Here is a 20,138-nt window from a genome sequence, read left to right on the forward strand (position 1 = left end):
GGGGGCACTACTCTTATCTGAGTCGTGGAGTGGGGGTAGCCGGCTGAGCTTGCCGCGTGTCGTTGCTAAAGTGACTCATTGGAAGCAATAACCAGTTCCGCATTCCATTCTCGCGTTGCGTCATGCCTTATTCGCAGCTCTCCGCAGCGATTACGCCGAATGATCTAAAACGGGGATCGATAAAATCGTCAATAACTCCACTCGTGGACGTCGTAGCGACTTGAAACAAGGATCACTGGAAAGGGAAATATCGCGCTTTCGATGGGTGTGCAATCGTCCTTCTATGGAATAAAGATCAAACAACGTAATCATGCGAGTACGATAGATACGATTTGATTTTTGCGTTTGCGTTAAATCGGATGTTAATCTGGGTTAAAAATTAATGGGAAATCTTGGATTTGTAATCTGAAGCGCGTCAGTATTAGGTTTCTAATGAGTATAAAAAATTTAATGAAAGAGAGAGAGAGAGAGAGAGAAGCGAAATTATATAGTACGAATTTTCTATCTAGCAGCGAATATTTTTGGCTGTAGCGCCGAAATTCATACAGCTAAAATACATTTAGCTTCGACTGAAACGATATTAGACACTATTTCAGTGACTATTTCATCTTAGTCGGCTATATTTCAGCTATATTTGAGCTTTCGCGGCTAATCCTTTTTCCGCGTATAGATCTCCGAATGTATTAATTATAGGGATAAGAAGCAATTCGTATCTCTCCGTCACCTGTAAATTCACGTTCGCTACGGATACTAATGTTCCTCTAGCGTCAGTGTCGCGGGGGAGGCTTTATTCACGCTTAGGAATCGAGGATTCTACCTACGCTAAGCGATAACATTATTCTTCGTGTTCGTCTTCGGAAAGTTTACCCTCGGCTTGGGCGTTCGCGGATGCGCGGCACACCGCTCGGGCAGAAACTGGCGAATAATAGAACGCGTTAAATCTTTACCATAACGCCCGTACACTTCTAACTTGAACGCGCTGAATAGAACGCTAATAATTGCAACGAAGCAAGTTCTGAATGTCGTTTAACACCACTTTAACGCGCAACAGTTGCAGAAGGTCCATTAGAAGAAACAAAAATGGTGTTACTTCGTGAATGCGACGGTGAAACTACTCGAATCGCTCCGCCTTCTCTCGCGTATCTTTCTTTCGCGTAGGGAAAACCATACGCGAACAGTCTTTTAACGTCGCGTAGCTCGCAAATATCGACATTCGCGATCTCCTGAATGATTTCTAAAAGTATAAATACTCTAATGCACTGAATCCTAAACTCGCAAATACCTGTCCCGTGAAAGCTCCTTGTTATTTCAAACGTCAAATATTGGTTTCTCTCAAAATTGATTAAGCACGAAAGGACTAGCGGTGCGACGCTTGTTGATGCGCCGTCGGAGAGGAATCTTCCTAGACGCGTTCTGTTGAAAAATACATGAAGTAAACTCGATGCTCGTCGTCGTTGCTCCGCAAATTTACCTTGTAACAAGACAGCGTACCGCTTCGCGTGTCTCGGTTTCGAGACGATATACACAAGAGGTGAGGCTTTATAAATATTTAAATAGGACACCTGATGCCCGCGCGCGAGGGTGTGGGCTGCAATTATTAAAGGCTTCCATTAAAACGCGCCGCGCGTATTGCTGTCCTTTTTACCTCTTCTTCCCCCTCCTCCTCTCTCGGCCTTCTTCGGGAATGTAGTAACCTATTTTGTGAGGGAAACAGTGAGCCCAGATCGCGTTTTATTCTCGTCGCTTTTATTCCACGACGCTAACAGCACGAATCGCTCCGATACATTCGATGCCGTTTAGCGAATGGTGACGTAAATCGCGTAACTACGGGGGAAAGAAACATTTCTTTTTTTCCCTTCTTGTTGAACGTCGCGCGAAATTCCATCTCGTGCGATTTTTGGCCGTTAATTCGAGCCGTTCTATGAATTCTTAAACCGGCCGGTGAGATCGTAATTACTGACCGCAATTGTTTCTTAGAGGCGAGTGTCGACTAAAGCTATTATTGCATGTCAATAACGCTTTATTTCTGGCCCACCCCGGAGAAATGGGGTTGCGATATTTTTCGTTCGCAACTACAAATGCACATAAAAAACGGGACGTTAGCGAAGGCGAGGGCACTTGCATACGCGGATTGAATCGGATTGCAGTCATATTTTACTTGTGTCTCAAGTACGACGAGCGTTATCCGTCTCGCGCGATACATCTCGCGGCGGTATCGACGTTCTTCTGTACCTCCATCCACGCGTATCTCACCAGTCGTGCACATATCCCACGAAATAAAAGTCGGGCGTTCTGCTATTACTATTTTTAGAATTTATGAACGGTGTTTTTCCCCGCGAAGTCGGTTAACTATAATCTCAATTTTACTGCTACTCCGTTTCTTTCGCGGATCAGAACTAGTGTGCAAGAAACCAAGATTTATTTCCTTCCCCTCGCGACTTCCGATTTCAGTAGAGTAAAACCAAACTGAGACCAACCCTTTATACCCTTCCATTAGGAACTTTTCCTTCTCTTACGTTTTCTTTTTCCTCTTTTTTGACGAAACATTCTGGTAAGAATGTACAAAATCTATCTTGAACAAAGAGCACAAATAAAATCACATCTCTTATTACCTCATACTCAGAGAAAAAGACATGGTGGTGGCAACTGTGTAAGTGGCAATTATACGAGCTCCTTTTGCACGTTGCAGAATTAAAGTATATTGTTCAATAACTTATTCTGTAGTTATTGCAACTAAAGCTGAATCGTTACGAGAAATGTACGACCGTATGATTTACATAATTATTACTCAGCTTTAGCTGCAATAAATATAAAATAGTTCGTTAAACTATGTGCGTTAATTCTACGTAGAAAACTCATATAGTTGTCATGTCGTTCCCTCGGAGTGCAGAAGTCGTACTAACAAATACGATCTGATGGATCATTAGGACAACAGAAATACATTTTCACCAAGTCCACAGAGAGCACGGAATAACTCCATCGCGAGGTCCTTTGTGGCCGAGTTAAAATTACCCGACGTTGATGAAAACGTGAATGACGTGCTGTAACATTACGCGAATATCACGAGGTGATCAAACCGAGGTTGACAATCTTCGATCGCGCGGATTTTTATTTTAGATCCTGGCGCCAAGAGAAGCGTTCTACGCTGTCGACAATGACGGTTCTCAGGGGAAGTAGCAACTGTCCGCGCTTGCCGCTTACAGCGGCTGCCTATGAATACTCCGTGCGGGATGGTAATAGGCAGCCTCTGGTAGTACCAGGATAGAAATTGTGTAGCGCGCGGGACTATAGAGACTATGTAAATGCAGATATTAGGGCTAGCGCCGTTATCTATCCCGCCTCAGGGGGGAGGAGGAGGAGGATAATCATCGCGATCGGAGATATACAGATTCGGCGCTACTGTATATCGCGGACAATTTATACCACGTGTATTTTTAGCGGCAGCGCATATTGCCGGAATCTTATTCTAGGGAATTCGCCGCCGCCGTCGACGTCGGGGCAAGCCATCGATTTTTATTACGCTCGAGACCGGGCCTCGAGATCGAATTAAAGATAAAACGGGCGATTTATCAAGCCGCGGATCTCGCGATTCTAATGATCCGCGCGCCGGAAAATACGAACTTCTCCGGCCTTCTGATAAGATTCCACGTTCCTCGAGAACGAGCTCGTTGTGCTCGCGAAGCGTAAGCCGGCTCGTTACGTTTTATCGCTGGCGCGTTGTGATACGATACAACACGGAAAAATGAGGGACAAACATATACCGGTGTGCGTGCGCTACATGTGTATTATCGATTTTGCGATCGCGCGTTTATGAGCTAAGTTCTCGTCGACACGCGAGGGTTCGGAGGAACATTGATCTCTTAACGCCACACCACCATCGCCACCATTACCAACACCAACACCGCCACCCACGGTCGGCTGATAAAACCGAGCGACAAGATATCGGCTTGTCCGACCTGCCTCCCTTCCCCTGCCCTTCCCCTCTCTCTCTTTCTGTCTCTCTTTGCGCTTGCAACATCGGCAATCGGATTATGACGACGTTGTTCGGCCGTTCGCAGGGTCCCGCGTTCGACGGTATCGAGCAAAGTTTCGAGTGTATCGCGGAGCGTTATCCTCTTAATGCCGCATGGATTAATCACGCTAAGCGGATTCGCCCGTCAACGCCTGCTAAACATCCGTTTAACGATTCGGTGACATACTATTTTCCCGGCGGGCACGATCGTCTCACGGCAGGCTTATGTCGCGGAATAACTTTGTTTCTCTGTGCGCGCTCGCTCTGTTCCGCGTCTGTCCGAGGATTAGCGATACTCGGCAAGATAATTGCGCGACGTTATTACGTCGCCCTGGAGCGAGCGAGAAAGCGTCGATCGCGCACGGCAACGAGCTTCTATGTTCGCGTCTCATCTCGGCGATGCGCGATTAACGAGCGGATATCCTCAAAGGACCCGGCGATGTCGATGTCGCTCTGTTGTTTGTAATCGTCCACTTGCGCGTTTATTTGTAATGCACGTGTCGTACCGCCGCTTCATGCATTTACGGTTGTGGTGTGCCATTTAGCGGTATTGCATTTAGCAATTACATCGCGATATATTTTATTTGATGAATGGCGTACCGCGTTGGCAGAGCGCAACGCCGGCGCGGTTCGCCATTCCCGCGATATTTCATTTATTCCTTAATCGCTGTTGCATATTTCATGCGACGATTCGTCCGCGCGAATTAAAAATCCTCCTCTCGCGACAGCCACGTAGAGAAAACCTCGGGTGCAAGAAGCATCCCCCGGCTCCGGTAAGATAAAAGTACCAATTCCCGGACACGTACCTAATCTCGGACGTTCTTGTTGCTTCGAGTTGTATTCCAGAACGCTCTTTTGAAATTTTGCTGAAGTATAGTTCGCGTTACATATACAACATTACATATACAACATATACAACGGATTTTCAGCAAAATTTTCCTTAAAAAGGATAATTTGGAATGCAACTTTTGTCTTTAAATGCGAATACTTGAACTATATTGGGTACGAGTCTTTAGATTTTTAACATAAAATATATCTAAGAATATATATAAACTTTTTTATGTTGAAGGTTTTCCTTTTTATTTTTTTATCAAGGGACAGTCCTTATAGAGAGAGAATATCCGTCTATTATGACAGAGTCCATTGTGCCTTCCCAAGCAATACTCTTCGAAAGCCGTTTTCCTCCAAGAGAGGAAAAGACTCCCAAATGGTAGAAACGAAATTTGCGCGGGTTTAGATGTTGAAAGTTTAAATATATGTGTTTGATCAAAACAGTAAAAATCCAGGGTTAGCTACGTGTCCGGAATTGACACTTTTATCTTACGAGGGCGAGGGTGGTTTTTTCACGGCTTCCTATAAGGTGTGTCGCGCAGGCTCTGGCTACGATATTATGTGAACCTGGAGTTACGCAAGTATATAATTACGACGCTAAACGATTACTCCGCCCCATTTAATCCTAGGCTGACACCCTTTGCGCTGCCGGGTCGTCCGTTCTGATATCGTCCGAGCCGCAAGAGATGGTTAAAGCCGTCGGTTAAAAGATATTCTTGGGGGAAGAGAGGGAGGGGAAAGAGAGCGCGCCAGTTTCTTTCTGTCTGAAACTCCATATCCGGTCGAGTTAAAATCTGAGCGAACTATTTCTTTCAATCTTGCTACCATTCAAGAGTGTTCTGTCTCTTGAAAAAGTAAGAGCAGAAGAGAGAGAAGTTGCACAATCCGTTACCGCGGAAAAAGCGGAGTTCTCAACCGCGTCAACGAAAATCTGTCGGTGTTGTATCTAATTGCTGATTCTATCATTCATCTATCATTTGCAAACATCGTCGCAACAACGACGACGCGAATTTTATACTTGTGTACCTGAGGTCTGTATTAATAGTTGTCACATGAAACTTGTTTCACGTATAATACTCAGATTTGAGAATCCAAGTCAGATCTGAATTTTTTAGTTAAATTATGCGATGTATCTGACATTATATATGTGGAATCGCGATTCAACTACAAAACTCACATCTAAGTTTAAGTTCAAATTTAAGTAACTCACATGGGACAAGTTTCAAGGAATAACCACTAATATGGGAAATATCTCTCGGATAATTGAAAGGTATGAAAAATAAAAGAACTCGTCGTAGTTACCGTTGAACGAAACAGCTGTGTAAATCACACTTTTTCAGTAATTTTCGTTTCTCTCATGTCAAAACACAGAAGAGTTCGCGCAGAGATACTTGGAATCCTGTGTTGCAAGGGGAATGATTACAGAGAGAGAGGAGAAATTCAAAAATTTCCCGTCACTGCGAGATATCGACGTTGCTCTTGTAATCACGTTGTCCTCGATATATGTATAATTTACTTTTATTTCATTTACACTACCGTCTCATCGCGCGACTCGAACGTTGTCGGCACAGTATAAAGTAACATTACAGACGATGTAGTAATCGAGTGAAGACGAATCTTCAGAGTTCTCTGATTCGCCGATAAATTACCCATCGTAATTAGACGGATACGCAGTTCCGTCCATTCCGAGTAGAAAAGTAATTTTGTCTCTCTCTCTTTCTCTCATTCGCTCGATCGCTGACTTTCTCTCTTTCTCTCTCTTTCCCTTTCCCTCTTCGGCACTCTTGCCACGCTTCTCGCGTCGTTACTTAACTCAGGACTAACTACTCACTAACGTTCGCCACTGAGTGCTTTTGCTTGCTCGCGCCGTAATCTGATTGGGCTCTTATAGGTGTTATTTCGTTCTCGAGTTCGGTCCGGCTGTTGTTACTAGTATCGTCGTTATCGTCGTATATCCGCGCATCTCGTGTTCGAACGTCGTGAGACAATTTCTAACGACGTTAGCTAAGAGAGAGAGAGAAAGAGAGAGAGAGAGAGAGAGAGAGAGAGAGAGAGAGAGAGAGAGAGAGAGAGGGGAAGGGGGAGCAATTCGTAAGTTTACGAGCGAATATTATAATAGAGAGGCGCCTGTCAACGTCAGTCGCAACGACAGCCTGTGAGGAAAGGCGCGCGCGCGCGTTAATGCGCTGAAAGTAACCTCGTCAACAGCATCAACATCACGGCGCTCGCGAGTTATATCACGTACAGGGTGTTCCCGTTTCTACCGCGCGTCTCGTTTCCACGTGCCTCGTTTCCACGTGCGTCCAATTTGGGCCGATTTCTTCCTCTTTTTTCTTCGCAAGTAGATTAGTCTTTAAGGGAGACGTCGGGAAGCTAAACTCCGAGGAGTATTTCAGGAGATAAAAGTATAATCCCGTTGTTCTCCTCGACCAATTTTAACTGAGGCTTCATTATAAGGATATTTCAAGAGCTGAAGGACACGAACAATGGATTACATCCAATTAAATTTTCACTGAAGCGAAATCGTCGCCGGCAAGATTAAGGAAGTCGTGGGCGGCTGGAGGCGCGCGAGTTTCACCCTGGGACACCCTGTGTAACTACCGTCGCCGCGAGTTTCCACCGCGAATACACCTGCTTCTTATGCGCGCGGGATACTAGATTTCGCTTTAAACTCGATATATACCCGGGGATATAATATATACAGTGTGGCAGATAGACAAGCTGGAGAAGTTTTCGAAGAAACGAGGTGCGGGCTTATTTTCGACGCGTGCGCTGTGTCAACAAGAGAGAAAGGGAGAGAGAGAGAGAGAGGGGGGAGGAAGAGGAAACTTAGCTTTTATGAGACGAGCTAATCGACGAAAGCGCGACGAAAGCCGAATTCCGACCAACAGGTTAGGTCCTGGTAATTAAGAGCTTGATTGTCTCTATTGATTGGCAATTGCAATTAAACAACCGCACCCGCCGCACTACTCCGGACGGACGAGGGCCCTTCAAACGCCGTGTTTATTCATACGCTCATGCTCGCCGCTCGTCCGTCCGTGTGTGTGGACACGTGGAGAAGCGACCAGGTACAAAAAGAGCGCAACACTCGCGCATCGTTCGCCGATGATTCGCTAATCGACTGCAATCACTCAGCCGGACGCGACGCAATGTACCGACGTCGATGTACCTTTATCGTTTTCGGTTCTTTAGCACCGAAATGAATTTCCCGAGGAGATTCTGTTATAAACGTGGCTTTCTTTTCTTCTCCTTTTTCTCCTTCTTCTTTTTTGTCTCTGTGTACCGGTTTGCGTCAGAATACCCCTTGATCTCGGCTCCAGTGGCGGATGCCTCCCTGGCTCTTCATCTTTCATTAATAAAAATGTCGCGAGGCATCAACAAGTTTCAAGTTGTAAGCGCTCGGAAACGAAGGAAACGACTTTACTCTCTCGCAGCGAACTCAGCTCTTGAGGAGCAATCGAATGACGAGACTTTGTTGTTCGTTCAAACTCAAGTGGACTTGAGTTAAGGTTTTCGATTCGAAGTGGCCGGGGATAGTGTTCGATATCGTGTATTGAGAAACCGCGAAATTTCCTCGCGGGAATGATTGACACGTGGACTTCAGAGAGAAGAAACACGCAAACGAGAGGAAGGAAGTCGCATTGGAAAAATCGGACTAAGTTAAAATCGCAGGTCCACGGCGCGGCACGAAACTTTCTTCTCTTTGTCGTCTCGTCGTTACTTCCCGCTGCGCGCCACGTGGCAGCGGGGTGACACGACGAGAACATCCTTTCTGGCTGCGTTCCGGCATTCTATTGCCACTGCTACTGAAAATCTATAATTCGTATTACATACACTGTAGATTGTCAGTACTGACAATGAATGTCGAAACGCGGCCTCTGTTGAACGATTGTCATTTGAACCGAAAATTCGCGCGGTCGATGCATCGTAACTATCGGGAACTTGCACAAAGCGCGTCACAGAGACGCTGCTCGACGTACCGCGAGAGATTTTGACGGCGCTGCTTACTGGCACGGAAATTCCGGCTTTTTTATCCGTCGCGAATAATTTTGTTTGAGAGATCGTCGTGGAGTTCCTTCAGCGACTCGAAAGATCTCTCTCTCTCTCTCTCTCTCTCTCTCTCTCTCTCTCTCTTTCTTTGTCGCTTTGTTATATTCCGGTGGCGCACAGTCACACGACGACGACGAAGTCGCGCGTTTACGAGCGCGACGCGGCGGATTATCTTCGCGTAGCCTACTTCCTGAAATAACTAGTTTTCTCCGCGACCCGTTGTGTATACCGCGAGTGCGCTAAATTCGGTTATTGGGTCGAGAAATCGAGCGTACTTCGAAAATAATACTCCTGCTTTATACAGTTGATTCTTCGTTCCCAAAATACGGGACACGTCGTTCCGGCGAGGTTCGCTTTCGGAGCGGACAATCGATGCTGCATACGAGAAAATCTCCACGGCCTTGCGTGTTATCATGTCGCGACGCATGATATTGTTTCGCGTCGGTGTTCGTTGTTTTCAACGCATTTTATCGTAACAACGCGATGAGGTAATTAACGTTTGTGTAGTTTTGTTACTTTTAATATAATATTCGTCATTTTAATATCATTAATGTACACATTACACGTGCATACACGAATATGATAAATTCAACTAACTTAAACCACCCGGCGGGGCTTCTATGTAAAACATTGAAATTCAAATTATCACAAAATGTCAAGGAGATGAAATCAGGAGGAAAGAATGAGATGTCCAGGCTTCGTCTAGTCTATATTTTCCGCAGAGTCCTAGACGGTAGGAACTGTTCAAAAACTGTTCGAAATTTGATTCAGATGAATCAAAGCGTTTAGGAGTTAATATAGAAAACATTTTCTGTTTTATATACGTAGATTTAATTTCATTTCATTAAACGGGAGTGTAACGCAATACACGGTTTAACGAGCTTCGCCGACCAGCAATCATCGATATGCCAGTTTTTAAGCCGCCAGTTACGATCGTTGGTATTTGTCGCTTATGATAATCAAGTCCATAAAGAAGCTTTGTTACGTGTTCCGCTCGAAGTTCAACAGTTGCGGCGTGCCTGCGTCTGTTGACGGTGCAACAAGTCGGGTTAACAGCTGTTTCGGCTGCATATAGTTATGTGCACGACGCTGGTGCTGTGGCACTTCGATTTGGCCCAAGTCCAGGCCGAGTTTACGAGGCTTCAGTGAACTTGGGCGTTACGTTCGTTGAATAGCGGGCCGTACTATCAACCATACGTGCATTGATAGTACAGCGTAGCGCGGTGAATGAGGGCACTTCTACTTGAGTTTGGAGATAAGCGCGTGGCGAATAATGCGATTGTCGCGGGCTGCCGATATCGCAAGCCCGGAAGTGTGTGCGCGCGAGCGAGCGACCGCGCGCTCGCGCGTGTACACTCGATATCGGTAATTTAACGATACAATTTAACGACACGATTTGCCGGAATATCGGAAATGAGCGATTGTGCACATCGTCCTGTCATTTTCGACGGGTAGCGCGGGGGCGAAAACAATTACGCCTCGCGAACGCCTCTGTCGCTTTGTAACTGAAAAACTGTGCGATTGGAAACTGCGTCCATTGTATAACGGAAGTGCTTTAGCCTACGTGTAAAAATTGCGTTGGCGAACCGATGTAATGCGTATCGATAATCGAAAAATACGCACGTGTAAGCTTCCGGACGTGTAAATTCCGGATTTTGTTTCGCGTCCCCCTTTTTTGTTTTCTCTCCTTTCGATTTTCGGGCGACGCAATATTTCGAATGCACGTTTAAATGTCACTCGCAAATACGAGTGGCACGTGTGTGTAAATGTGTGTATGTGTGTGTATGTGTCGTAATAGCTTATTACTAGAGAGAGGTACGACCTACCAGAGCTCCGCGAATCAATAAAGTTCGCCACAACAACATCAGCACATAATTATTAACTCTTTCAAAGTGCGTTTTTCTCAAACGAGTGGAAAAAAGAATGCCGCGTCGGTTGCCTCATACAGAGTAACGAAGAGTTTGAGCTATTTGTGGAAGGTGTATATAATGTATAACGTGCGTGCACGTAGGGTTTTGCGGGATTATCTCGAGCGCTTAGCGGAAAATCTCTATGTTCAACGACCGACCACCGAGTCGATGTTGCATTATTTTTTTCCTTTTCTTTCTCTTTCTTTCGATTAGATCGGTTTCGTCGGCGTTGATACAAAAAGAAAATCCCGATAGACGTGATGCAAAGCAAATATTTACGGGAAAATATCAATCTACCGAACAAAAGAATGTAAGTCCGCGATCGGGAACACGTCGTGTGATCCCCAATGCGCGATATTTATTCCCGGCGCATGTAAGCGTTGAATATATTTCCATTCGTTAACTCTCCTCGTGAGATTGAAAAACACTGTGGACTAAAGAACCGCTGAGTTATGACGCACTGCCGCGCGCATAGTCCAGCGACGATTTTTGAAAGGATGAAAAAGTTGTCCTCGCGAAAATTTCAAAAAATCTCACTTTGTCCGCGCGACGCACGTAACTCTGCCGCATGTTCTTTAATCCCGTATTTTTTCATCATTTATAACGAGTACAAAAAGTTAACGAGTGCAGCTGTGATCAAAGTTTATGCGTAAAATATCACCTGAACCGTTATCCGTCACTCTGAATCGTGAACTTGTGTCCCTGTTTTTCGGAAGATTAACGTTTCTATACGAGTATTTGTTTATATCGCGACTATACGGGCGCAATATCGATCACCAATTTGTAAATATTTACAGGAAATGGATACATCTTGGCACAGCGAAAACCAGCTTACATAAGCTAGTTTTTTATATATGAATCATCCGTTTAGTCCGACATAAATATTGACTCGCGCGAGACAAAATTACACGTGACACGCGAAGTATCGGCTGAATGGAAAATTCTTCTCCATCAAGAACGTAATTTCCCGCAAGAATCGCAGAAATGAAGGTCTGTTAATTGGTGGTCGATACTCGTATATTTTTCAATATTTTTCACTTTAATTATTCCGTGTAACTCACAAGAGAGCGAAGATTCTCCGTGTGAGATAATTTCAAACGTGTGTGTATGTGTGTGTATGTGTGTGTGTATGTATGTTTGTGAGAAAGAAAAATCGGAAATGCTTTATTTAGAAAATATTTGATCTAAAAAAGATTTTATTTCGAGACAACATGCTCTCTCTCAGGCTCACGTAACGTACACATATCAAAGGGTCGAAAGGGTGGCGGACTGACAGGACATTGAGCAAATAGAAGGTCAAATCACTGACCGGGACCTTCGGAATGTCCCTCATCGCGTAGATATCACAGGACGGATGTGATATTCCAGCGGACGTTAAATCGGTATGATTCAACCAGTTTATACGCGCATTCGATCACGGTCGTCAATAACTGTGATTAATTGTGACGTGATGCACGCGATGCTCGAATTGGAGTCCTGAATTGAACTTGGGAAGATTTATAATTTCGATTGACAATAATTCTTCATGTTCTAACTTACTTTCCTTCTTCTCCCCCGAAAGCATAAGTTTCATCGATTTGCTTTGCTCCATGTTGAAAAGTCAATTTGGAATCACCCAGCGATTCAAGAAAATGACATATAAACGACTCGTTCCTCGCAAACATCAAAATTGAAACTCGCAAATTATTTTACACATTTAATACACGCCCGCTCAGAATATACGTTTAGAAACTTTGCTTCCGTTGCGAATTAAAGTTATTCTCGCGGAAGCAAATTGATTCTATTTTCGTGGCGTAAAAGATACGCGGTGAGACTCAATCAGAAGCAAAAACCTCGTTGTTTTTCGATTTTTACTGATCAAGACCAACTTATGTTGCTCTCCCTTCTCTTCTCTTTTCGTCCCTACTTACCTCAGGAACGTGGACAGAGCGTTTCCAGAGGAAAAGCTGGGAAACAGGGTCCGAGACATGCACCGTCCTGAACGTTAAGGACCCGTACAGGTCCTCGATTGGTTCTCTCGATTTCGTCCACGCTCTGGCTCCTCTCGCTACACTCGTTGCGACGCACTCTCCCTTTCTTTTCCCTTTCGATCTCTCTCCGCCGCTCCTTTGTCCCTCTCGCTCCGTCCCCTTCGAACCACAGCAGCGACAAGTGGCAGCTTCAACGGGTAAAATTTCCACACGAGTTCGACTACTTCAAGTACCAGCGCTTTCTCTCTCTCTCTTTCTCTGTTCCTACCTCTCTTCCTCTCTCTCGGCAGATATCTCGCGCTGATACGATACGGCTTTACGACCGCGGTTATTCGAACGAGAGCCTGAGGTGCCTGCCGATACGTGGGCTCATTGATTTCGCGAGACGAACGGGCATACGATGATGTGCACGCGAGGACGTGCCCGACGGGAGTCAAGAGCGAGGAGCGTAGGTAAAGCGACGCCGGTGCGAAGCGCTGACTGAACCACTGGCGAGGCAACGAGGGGTGCTCCGTACCGTGTAGGTCCCCTCTGCTTTCACCCTGCCGACTGTCGTCTCTCTCTCGTTCTCTCCCTCATCTTTACTCCTCCGAGCATCATCCCTCTCCTCTCTGCTCGCCCTCTCTCCCTCTCTCTGGCATGCTCGCTCGCTCGCTACTCGTCGCTCACCTCTTCCCTGCCTCCCTCCTACATCCCTCTTCATCCCTGCCGCTTCTACCCTTCCCTCCCGCGCGTCGTGTACAACCTACGCTACGCCGTAGTCGTCCTCGATGGGGTGGAATAGCGTACACACGTTACACAGAGAAGCAACGGCTGTGCGATCCTACGATCCTGCGCCCTGACTCGCTGGAATATCGCGAGGTATCTGCCTTTCTCTACCCCTGCAGCTCTTTCTGCCGCCCTCGTCACCCATCCTCTTTCTCTTTCCACGTCTCCCCCTCTTTCTCTCTGTCTCTCCATCTGTCTCGTCGCGGTGAGATTTAGGCCGTCCTCGGAGGACGAAGATAGGGGTTCTTAACCGGCAGAACTCGCGATTTCGCATACCGTCCTGCTTCTTAGCCTCGAAAGCACGAACGCGGAATTTCGCAGTCTCGCGTTATCGCTTCCACACACACATACATACATAGGTAGTTGCGGAATCAGGGCTGGGATAGTCGAAGTTCCTGCTTAAGTAGGGCGACGATAATTATCCAATGATGGACCCGCTTGGACGACAGCTTAATAAATTTAATTACTTCGATTCTAACGAACGTTAATGTTAACGTAGAGGACTCATGGGAAGAGATCTCTCCGTTGTAGTTAGTCATGGTTTACTGAAAATGTATTTCTTGCTACAACTAAAAATTTACTGGTGTAGCCATCAAAATTTCTGTCATTGTTGCCATTACATCGGTTTTATAGCATAAATATATGTTTACTGGCAGCTAGATTTTTAGATATCCATATGTTACAACGAGGTTTAGTTACCACACACAGATTCTTGCTGTCGCAAGTAATTTTTCTTTTCCGTGACTTTTTGTATATGGCTTTTTGTAAATAGCATTCTTTTCATATCGCGCTTCTGGCGTTGAGGAAATGACGGGCTGACTTTAAGTGAAAAAGATCGGTGTGCTCGTGCGTTCACGTCCTCGAGGGCAGCTCCGCGCTGCGCGTCCTTGCTCCGTGAACGATATAAACGGAATATCGTCGAGAGGAAGGCATAAACTGGAATTATGCGACGCGAGGCGAGCAGTCTTCGTTTCCGCGCAGTAATCCTCCGACATGGCACGCGTTGCGTCCACCCTCGTCGACGCGGAATCCCAAGTCAGAAATTTAATGTCGCAAGAGAGGAACAGAATATTGCGGCCACGGGCATATAAAAGCACAAGTTTGAAATGACTCGGCGTGATAGGGAAAAAATAGAGAAGATCCTTTCTTTCAAGGATCTTTTTTCCAGTCTCGAAAATAAGACATCGACGACGCAACAGAAAGATTCAGAAGACACTTGAAGAACATTTAAATAGTATCCGAATAATTAGGTCATCTTTTACACGCTTTTTTTAGCTAGAATTGTAAAAATACAACCATAGCTTCTCTGTCTCGCTCTTTCTCTTTACGCGAATTCATTATTCGTTCGTAACAGCTCCGTAGGACTCATCGTCAAAGCGATTCCTTCGCGGATTTAATAATTTCGCATGAATGCCGAGATATTATATTCGCATGTACTTGAAAAATTTCTAAAGACCAGGAGATGCAGTAATATCCTGACGTTGAGGACATAAAAGGAACGTACGACCGTGGTATATCGCGGCAAGCGTCTCGGTGGCGTTCTACTTTACGGCAAATTTATATGAAAATTTTTACGATTATTGTTCCTTCAGACATTGCTGCCCACAATTACAATTCGTACGCATCTATGAAACACGCGATCATGAAGATTCTCAATTTTTTACTTGACAAAAGGCGTATCTTCTGTATTTTACGTGTTACCGTGAAGATTTAAGTGTTCTCATAGAAGAAAAGGATCAACGTGTATTAAGAACATGATGAAATTTATATTATTTTCTTTTTTAATTTTATTATATGTATTATGTATTATATATTCCTACAATATTAATAAGTGTATCATAATAATACACTGTCACAGCGCACCATCGATCAAGTGTAATTTACTTATCGAACCACGATTCGTGACGAATTCTGCTTACTCTCGGGTCGTCCGGTCTGTAAACTAAAATATGAGAGCGAGATTAGCATTAGCGCGTCCTAAGCTTGGTTAGGTAACTGCGCGTTATCTAATTTTCGTCCACGATTCTGTTTTATCGGCGGATGCGACTCGCGATTGTGTAATCATAACCCGAGGAAATCCAATTCACTTCGAGGAAATGAACTCACTCATTTTTCCTTTATTTTCGATTACTTACTTAAGGGTAGTTTATGATATTTCGGGGTCATATCGTGCGTTTTGATGTACCAAACCATGAAACCAAATCCACCAGTCGCTATCAATGTCAAGGGTGTGCATGCCATTATGACGGGGATTTCGGTCCACCCTTTGCGCCAGAAGTACTTAACCTTCGTCCCTGAAATCAAATGAGCCACACGTAATTGTGATATTCATCTCTACATGTTTCTACGTAATCATTGCATTCGATATCTTACAATAGCTGGTGCCTCGTAAAAGATCAAAGTCCGGGGCGAGCTTAGATCGCTGACTAATCTTCACCATAGTCGTTGATTTAACCTAACAATCCAGTACGAATAATATCAGCTCGCTTGTGACTGTCGACGCGTACCCTCACAACACGTTCTTGTTTACGAGGAAAAACTGACGGAACTTCTCAGCAGTGTTGTGGAGAAGAGGTTAGGAAAAGAAACAGCTGTTTCTGTCGTTCCGCGCGCCACGTGCGACCACACGAGGCAACCAAATCACACGTCGATACTATCGTTGCGTGACTTTATCAGTTAGAATTTACGTTTAGAATATCAACAGAATATAGTTGAGTGAGTGCTCAAGTATATTCTATCAGGACATTATATTTCCAGTAAAAACGTCAGTGACATAACATCAATTTTATAATTTTCCACTAAATATATATTTTTATAAATTTTTATATATTTATATATAATATAATATTTATATATAATATAATATTTATATATAATTTTTATATATTTTTATTATTTTTATATATTTTTATAAATCGCTACAAATCGTATCGATAGATACGATTGCCATGTAACGTCGAAAATCAGTTATAGAGTCGATATTCATAATCTAATCTTATATTTAATATCTTCTTAAATTCATTCTCAGATGCTTCGTAGCCACTAAAATAATCCGCAAAAATTAAAATAGCATCTGAAGATGGACTCGAGACGATCTTAAATACAAAATCTGACTGTGAATGCCTTTGATCCAGATCTACAATGTATTTTTTATTTCCCGTTTCTTTCTAACTTAAACTTAAGAGAAAATAAAAAATAAGGAACAAATAGCAAAGAGCATATTGTAAATCAGACTTTAGAGTAACGCGAAACATCAGACGTGCATCCATTAGTGAGTTATCGCACTTATTCTGGTTACAAACATCGATTATATCTAATCTGTTTAAGTCTTGATTTGAATAGAGCTTAAACTGAGAGACTAATATGCAATTCTAAACAAAATCGTAAAACTCGTAAATAGTTCTCGTAAGACTCGTAAGAACGTATGAGTAGATCTGCAATTCTATGCGGACTGTATGTCATATGATAAATATTATATGTCGTAAATATCTACGATTTTCTTTTTTTTTTTCGTAAGCTACGACTTTGCGATTTTACGATTTACTCGTATATTTGCTTAGAATTGCAGCATAATACTGCAATTCTACACAAAACTCGTAACTTGCCCTCGTAAGACTCATAAGAACTTATGAGTAGATCTGCAATTCTATATGGACTATATGTCATATGATAACTCGTAAATATCTACGATTTTCTTTTTTTTTCGTAAGCTACGACTTTGCGATTTTACGATTTACTCCTATATTTGTTTAGAATTACAGCGTAATACTGCAATTCTACATAAAATCATAAAACTCGTAACTTGTTCTCGTAAGACTCGTAAGAATTTATGAGTAGATTTGCAATTCTATGCGGACTGTATGTCATATAATAACTCGTAAATATCTATGATTTTCTTTTTGTTTCGTAAGTTATGACTTTACGATTTTACTCGTAAAGTAAAATCTTTCGTTCGGAGAAATCGAACGACGATTTCTCGATATTTGCTTAGAATCGCAGCATAAGATTCAGTAGAAACAGAATTTAGATATTGTAGAATATGCGAATATTATCGGTCGAATATTCTCCGTGTATTTCAGAATATTGTCGCGTATTCACACAGCGGCGTTTTTTGCCTCACGTCGGAGCGTAACATCAACACGCTCGTAACGTCAACACGCGCCCGGCGCGGCGCGGCGTGCCGGCTGACGTGTTACCATGCGAGCAGCTGCGCGCGCCGCCATCTCACGAGTCTCGCGCGAGCCGCCATCTCACGAGTCTCGCGCGAGCCGTGCCGCGGAGCGGACCAGTATGGCCGCCGTCGCGATATCTTTAATTAGTGACAACTGATTCGTTCCGTGTTTTCGCAGACAGAGTGGCGAACGAGGGGAGCGCATCCGACCGCTGCACGAGTGGCAGATCCTGGCGGACCTCGACGTATCGGTGAGTGTTGAAATTCAATTCAATTAACGTCGCTAGCACGCGCTACGGATCGGTACATCGCGCGAGCTCCTCACACCCTGGCCGTTCCCACGCAGCTCTTTTTGCATTAGCAAAAAGCGACGACGCACGGTCACGTCGTACGTCGGCGTCGTCGTCGTCGACCGCGTCAGCGTATTCGGCGCCGCGAAAACGCAAATCGTCACTCACCCGGGCTCGGTGAACGTGACGGAAAGGTGATTGACAGGTGCGACGAGAGCCTGCACGGTTCATCAACACAACCCGGAACACATTTCAATTATGTCACGAACATCGCGTCACACAGCCGTGTTTCCGCGTCGTCGCGATCCGTGCAAGAACGTCCGCCGGTCGTCCGGCGATTTGAGGTTAGATGCACGCCGAGATCACAACGGGTTATTTCGCGTCGATGTTTACCGTATTTCGGAGCCGAGATTTCGGCCTCCCACATTGTCGGAGCGAGAGATCATCGGTTGGAATGTGCGTCATGGCGACTTCGCATTGTACCGTGCGATGTCGCCACGAGAGAAAACTGTTGGCTGCGTGTCGGGCGAGAGTATTTTCGTCGGGTTTGTTTAATTTTTTTTCTCTCGATCATTCTCCGTGCGTCGTTGTATCTGCTTGTGGTAGCAACGACACGGAACTACACGTTTATCTATCGATCTATTCATAGCGCAATCGACAACACGACTTATCTCGCGATCGTATCATCATTCAATGCTATCAACAGCGGTCCAGTGTGCTAGCGACGATTGTTTCTCTAGATTGTTAAGGAATGACGTTTGCGATAACGACTGCAACGGGCTGACAACGGAGGGTTTATGATTACTAATTATCTAAAGCAGAGATAATGAGATTATACGTGAGATCTCATCTCACTGATATCGTATAATTACAAGCATTATTTGTCAATAAAAATTAACGATACCAATAAATTAGATTCAATGGCATCTTAAGGTAAAGGTTTTTTATTTGAATATTTAAGAATAGTTTTTATTTGGACATTTGAGAATATATTTTAATTATAAATAAGATTGACACTTTGCAAGTTGTATCTTCTTAAATTTCACTTGCGGTAACACGGAAGGAAAATTCATTGATCATTCAAAGTAGATTATGAGATTATACGAAACTTATCTCGTTATAATATCGTTTCGATTGCAAACGTCATTTATCAATATTAATTAAAGATGTCAATGGATGTTAGGTTCAATGGCATCTTAAGGTGAGAATATTTTATTTGAACATTTGCTAATATTTTTTATTTAAATATTTGAAAATGTTTTATATATATGTTTTATATATGTTTTATATATATGTTTTATATATATTTGAATATTTATTGTTTGAATATTTTATATACATGTTTTATATATATTTAAATATTTATTGTTTGAATGTTTTATATACATGTTTTATATATATTTGAATATTTGTATTGAATAAGATTGATTTCGCGAATTTGTCCTTTCTTAAATATCATCCGCGGTGACACAGAAAGAAAATTTACTTGCACAAAGCCAGTTTTAAGTAATCCTCGCACAGTCGGGCCAAAACCGCTTTTGAAATACCGCGCGTACAAGAATTTGTGAATTCTGCGGTTGCCGTTAGGAGAGCATGTGTCGCTATTTACTCCGAAATGATGCTCAAAATGTCACGCGGCGCGAACACAATCGCGCGATATTTCTGTATTGTGGAATATGTGCCAGAAGATTATGATATTTGTGGAACACTATTGTCTTTATGAGGCTCGTAGATTAAAAATAACGCGCTAGAATACCAGAACACGGAATTTTACAACAATGAGCAGTACAAGAACAATATAATTTGATCATAATCGCGATTATTCGAATAAACGAAAAAAAAAACTTTTACACACGAAACGATAATAACATCAAAATTGTCACGTGAGTTTTAGAGGAATCTTTTCTCTTAAAAAAATCGTGCTTTAACATAATCTGATTACAAATTATTTTTCTTCGTATAATTGCGCAAAATTTATATTAACACGAAAATATATTTTGCATCGCCACATCGTATTATCTTATGTTTGCTCGTTTGTAAGAACGTTGCACGTGCGGGAAACGAAAGTCCGAGATCAATTCCCCGCTCCGAGAACTCGGTTTTGCGGTAATCACGACTGTTTCTTACCTACGGGGG

General features: G+C 43.6%; 2 protein-coding genes across 4 annotated transcripts in view; both read right to left on the reverse strand.

The window, feature by feature from the left end:
- Positions 1-13,310, reverse strand: part of LOC116845663 (dexamethasone-induced Ras-related protein 1) — a 32,526-nt gene extending 19,216 nt beyond the window's left edge. The window contains exons 1-2 of one of the 3 annotated variants that reach the window (XM_032818652.1): positions 13,042-13,310; positions 12,714-12,961 (exon numbers count right to left, since the gene is read on the reverse strand). The gene's annotated coding sequence lies outside the window, so the exon portion shown is untranslated. Of the gene's footprint in view, positions 1-6,674; positions 6,803-11,464; positions 11,515-12,713; positions 12,962-13,041 lie in introns of those variants that run through there. The other 2 variants (XM_032818654.1, XM_032818653.1) reach the window with 2 other exon arrangements.
- A 1,991-nt stretch (positions 13,311-15,301) lies between these two features.
- LOC116845666 lies at positions 15,302-16,158 on the reverse strand. Its single transcript, XM_032818658.1, has 3 exons — positions 15,915-16,158; positions 15,677-15,835; positions 15,302-15,483 (listed from the first exon to the last, which is right to left on the reverse strand). The coding sequence occupies exons 1-3, from the start codon at positions 15,979-15,981 to the stop codon at positions 15,422-15,424; spliced, it is 288 nt and encodes a 95-aa protein (XP_032674549.1). The 5' UTR covers positions 15,982-16,158; the 3' UTR covers positions 15,302-15,421.
- Between the last annotated feature and the right edge of the window lie 3,980 nt (positions 16,159-20,138).

This window comes from Odontomachus brunneus, unplaced genomic scaffold (assembly GCF_010583005.1).
Source record: "Odontomachus brunneus isolate Ranch 3 - 2012 unplaced genomic scaffold, Obru_v1 Obru_scaffold_054, whole genome shotgun sequence".
In the NCBI taxonomy this organism is placed as follows: Eukaryota; Metazoa; Arthropoda; class Insecta; order Hymenoptera; family Formicidae; genus Odontomachus; species Odontomachus brunneus.

What these genes read in the sequence shown, in the direction of transcription:
- LOC116845666 (XM_032818658.1), bottom strand. Translation starts at nt 15,981, where the DNA reads ATGGTGAAGATTAGTCAGCGATCTAAGCTCGCCCCGGACTTTGATCTT. An exon ending in TTTACGAGGCACCAGCTATT is followed by an intron (nt 15,836 to 15,914) that starts GTAAGATATCGA and finishes ATTTGATTTCAG; the next exon opens with GGACGAAGGTTAAGTACTTC. An exon ending in ATATCATAAACTACCCTTAA is followed by an intron (nt 15,484 to 15,676) that starts GTAAGTAATCGA and finishes CTCATATTTTAG; the next exon opens with TTTACAGACCGGACGACCCG.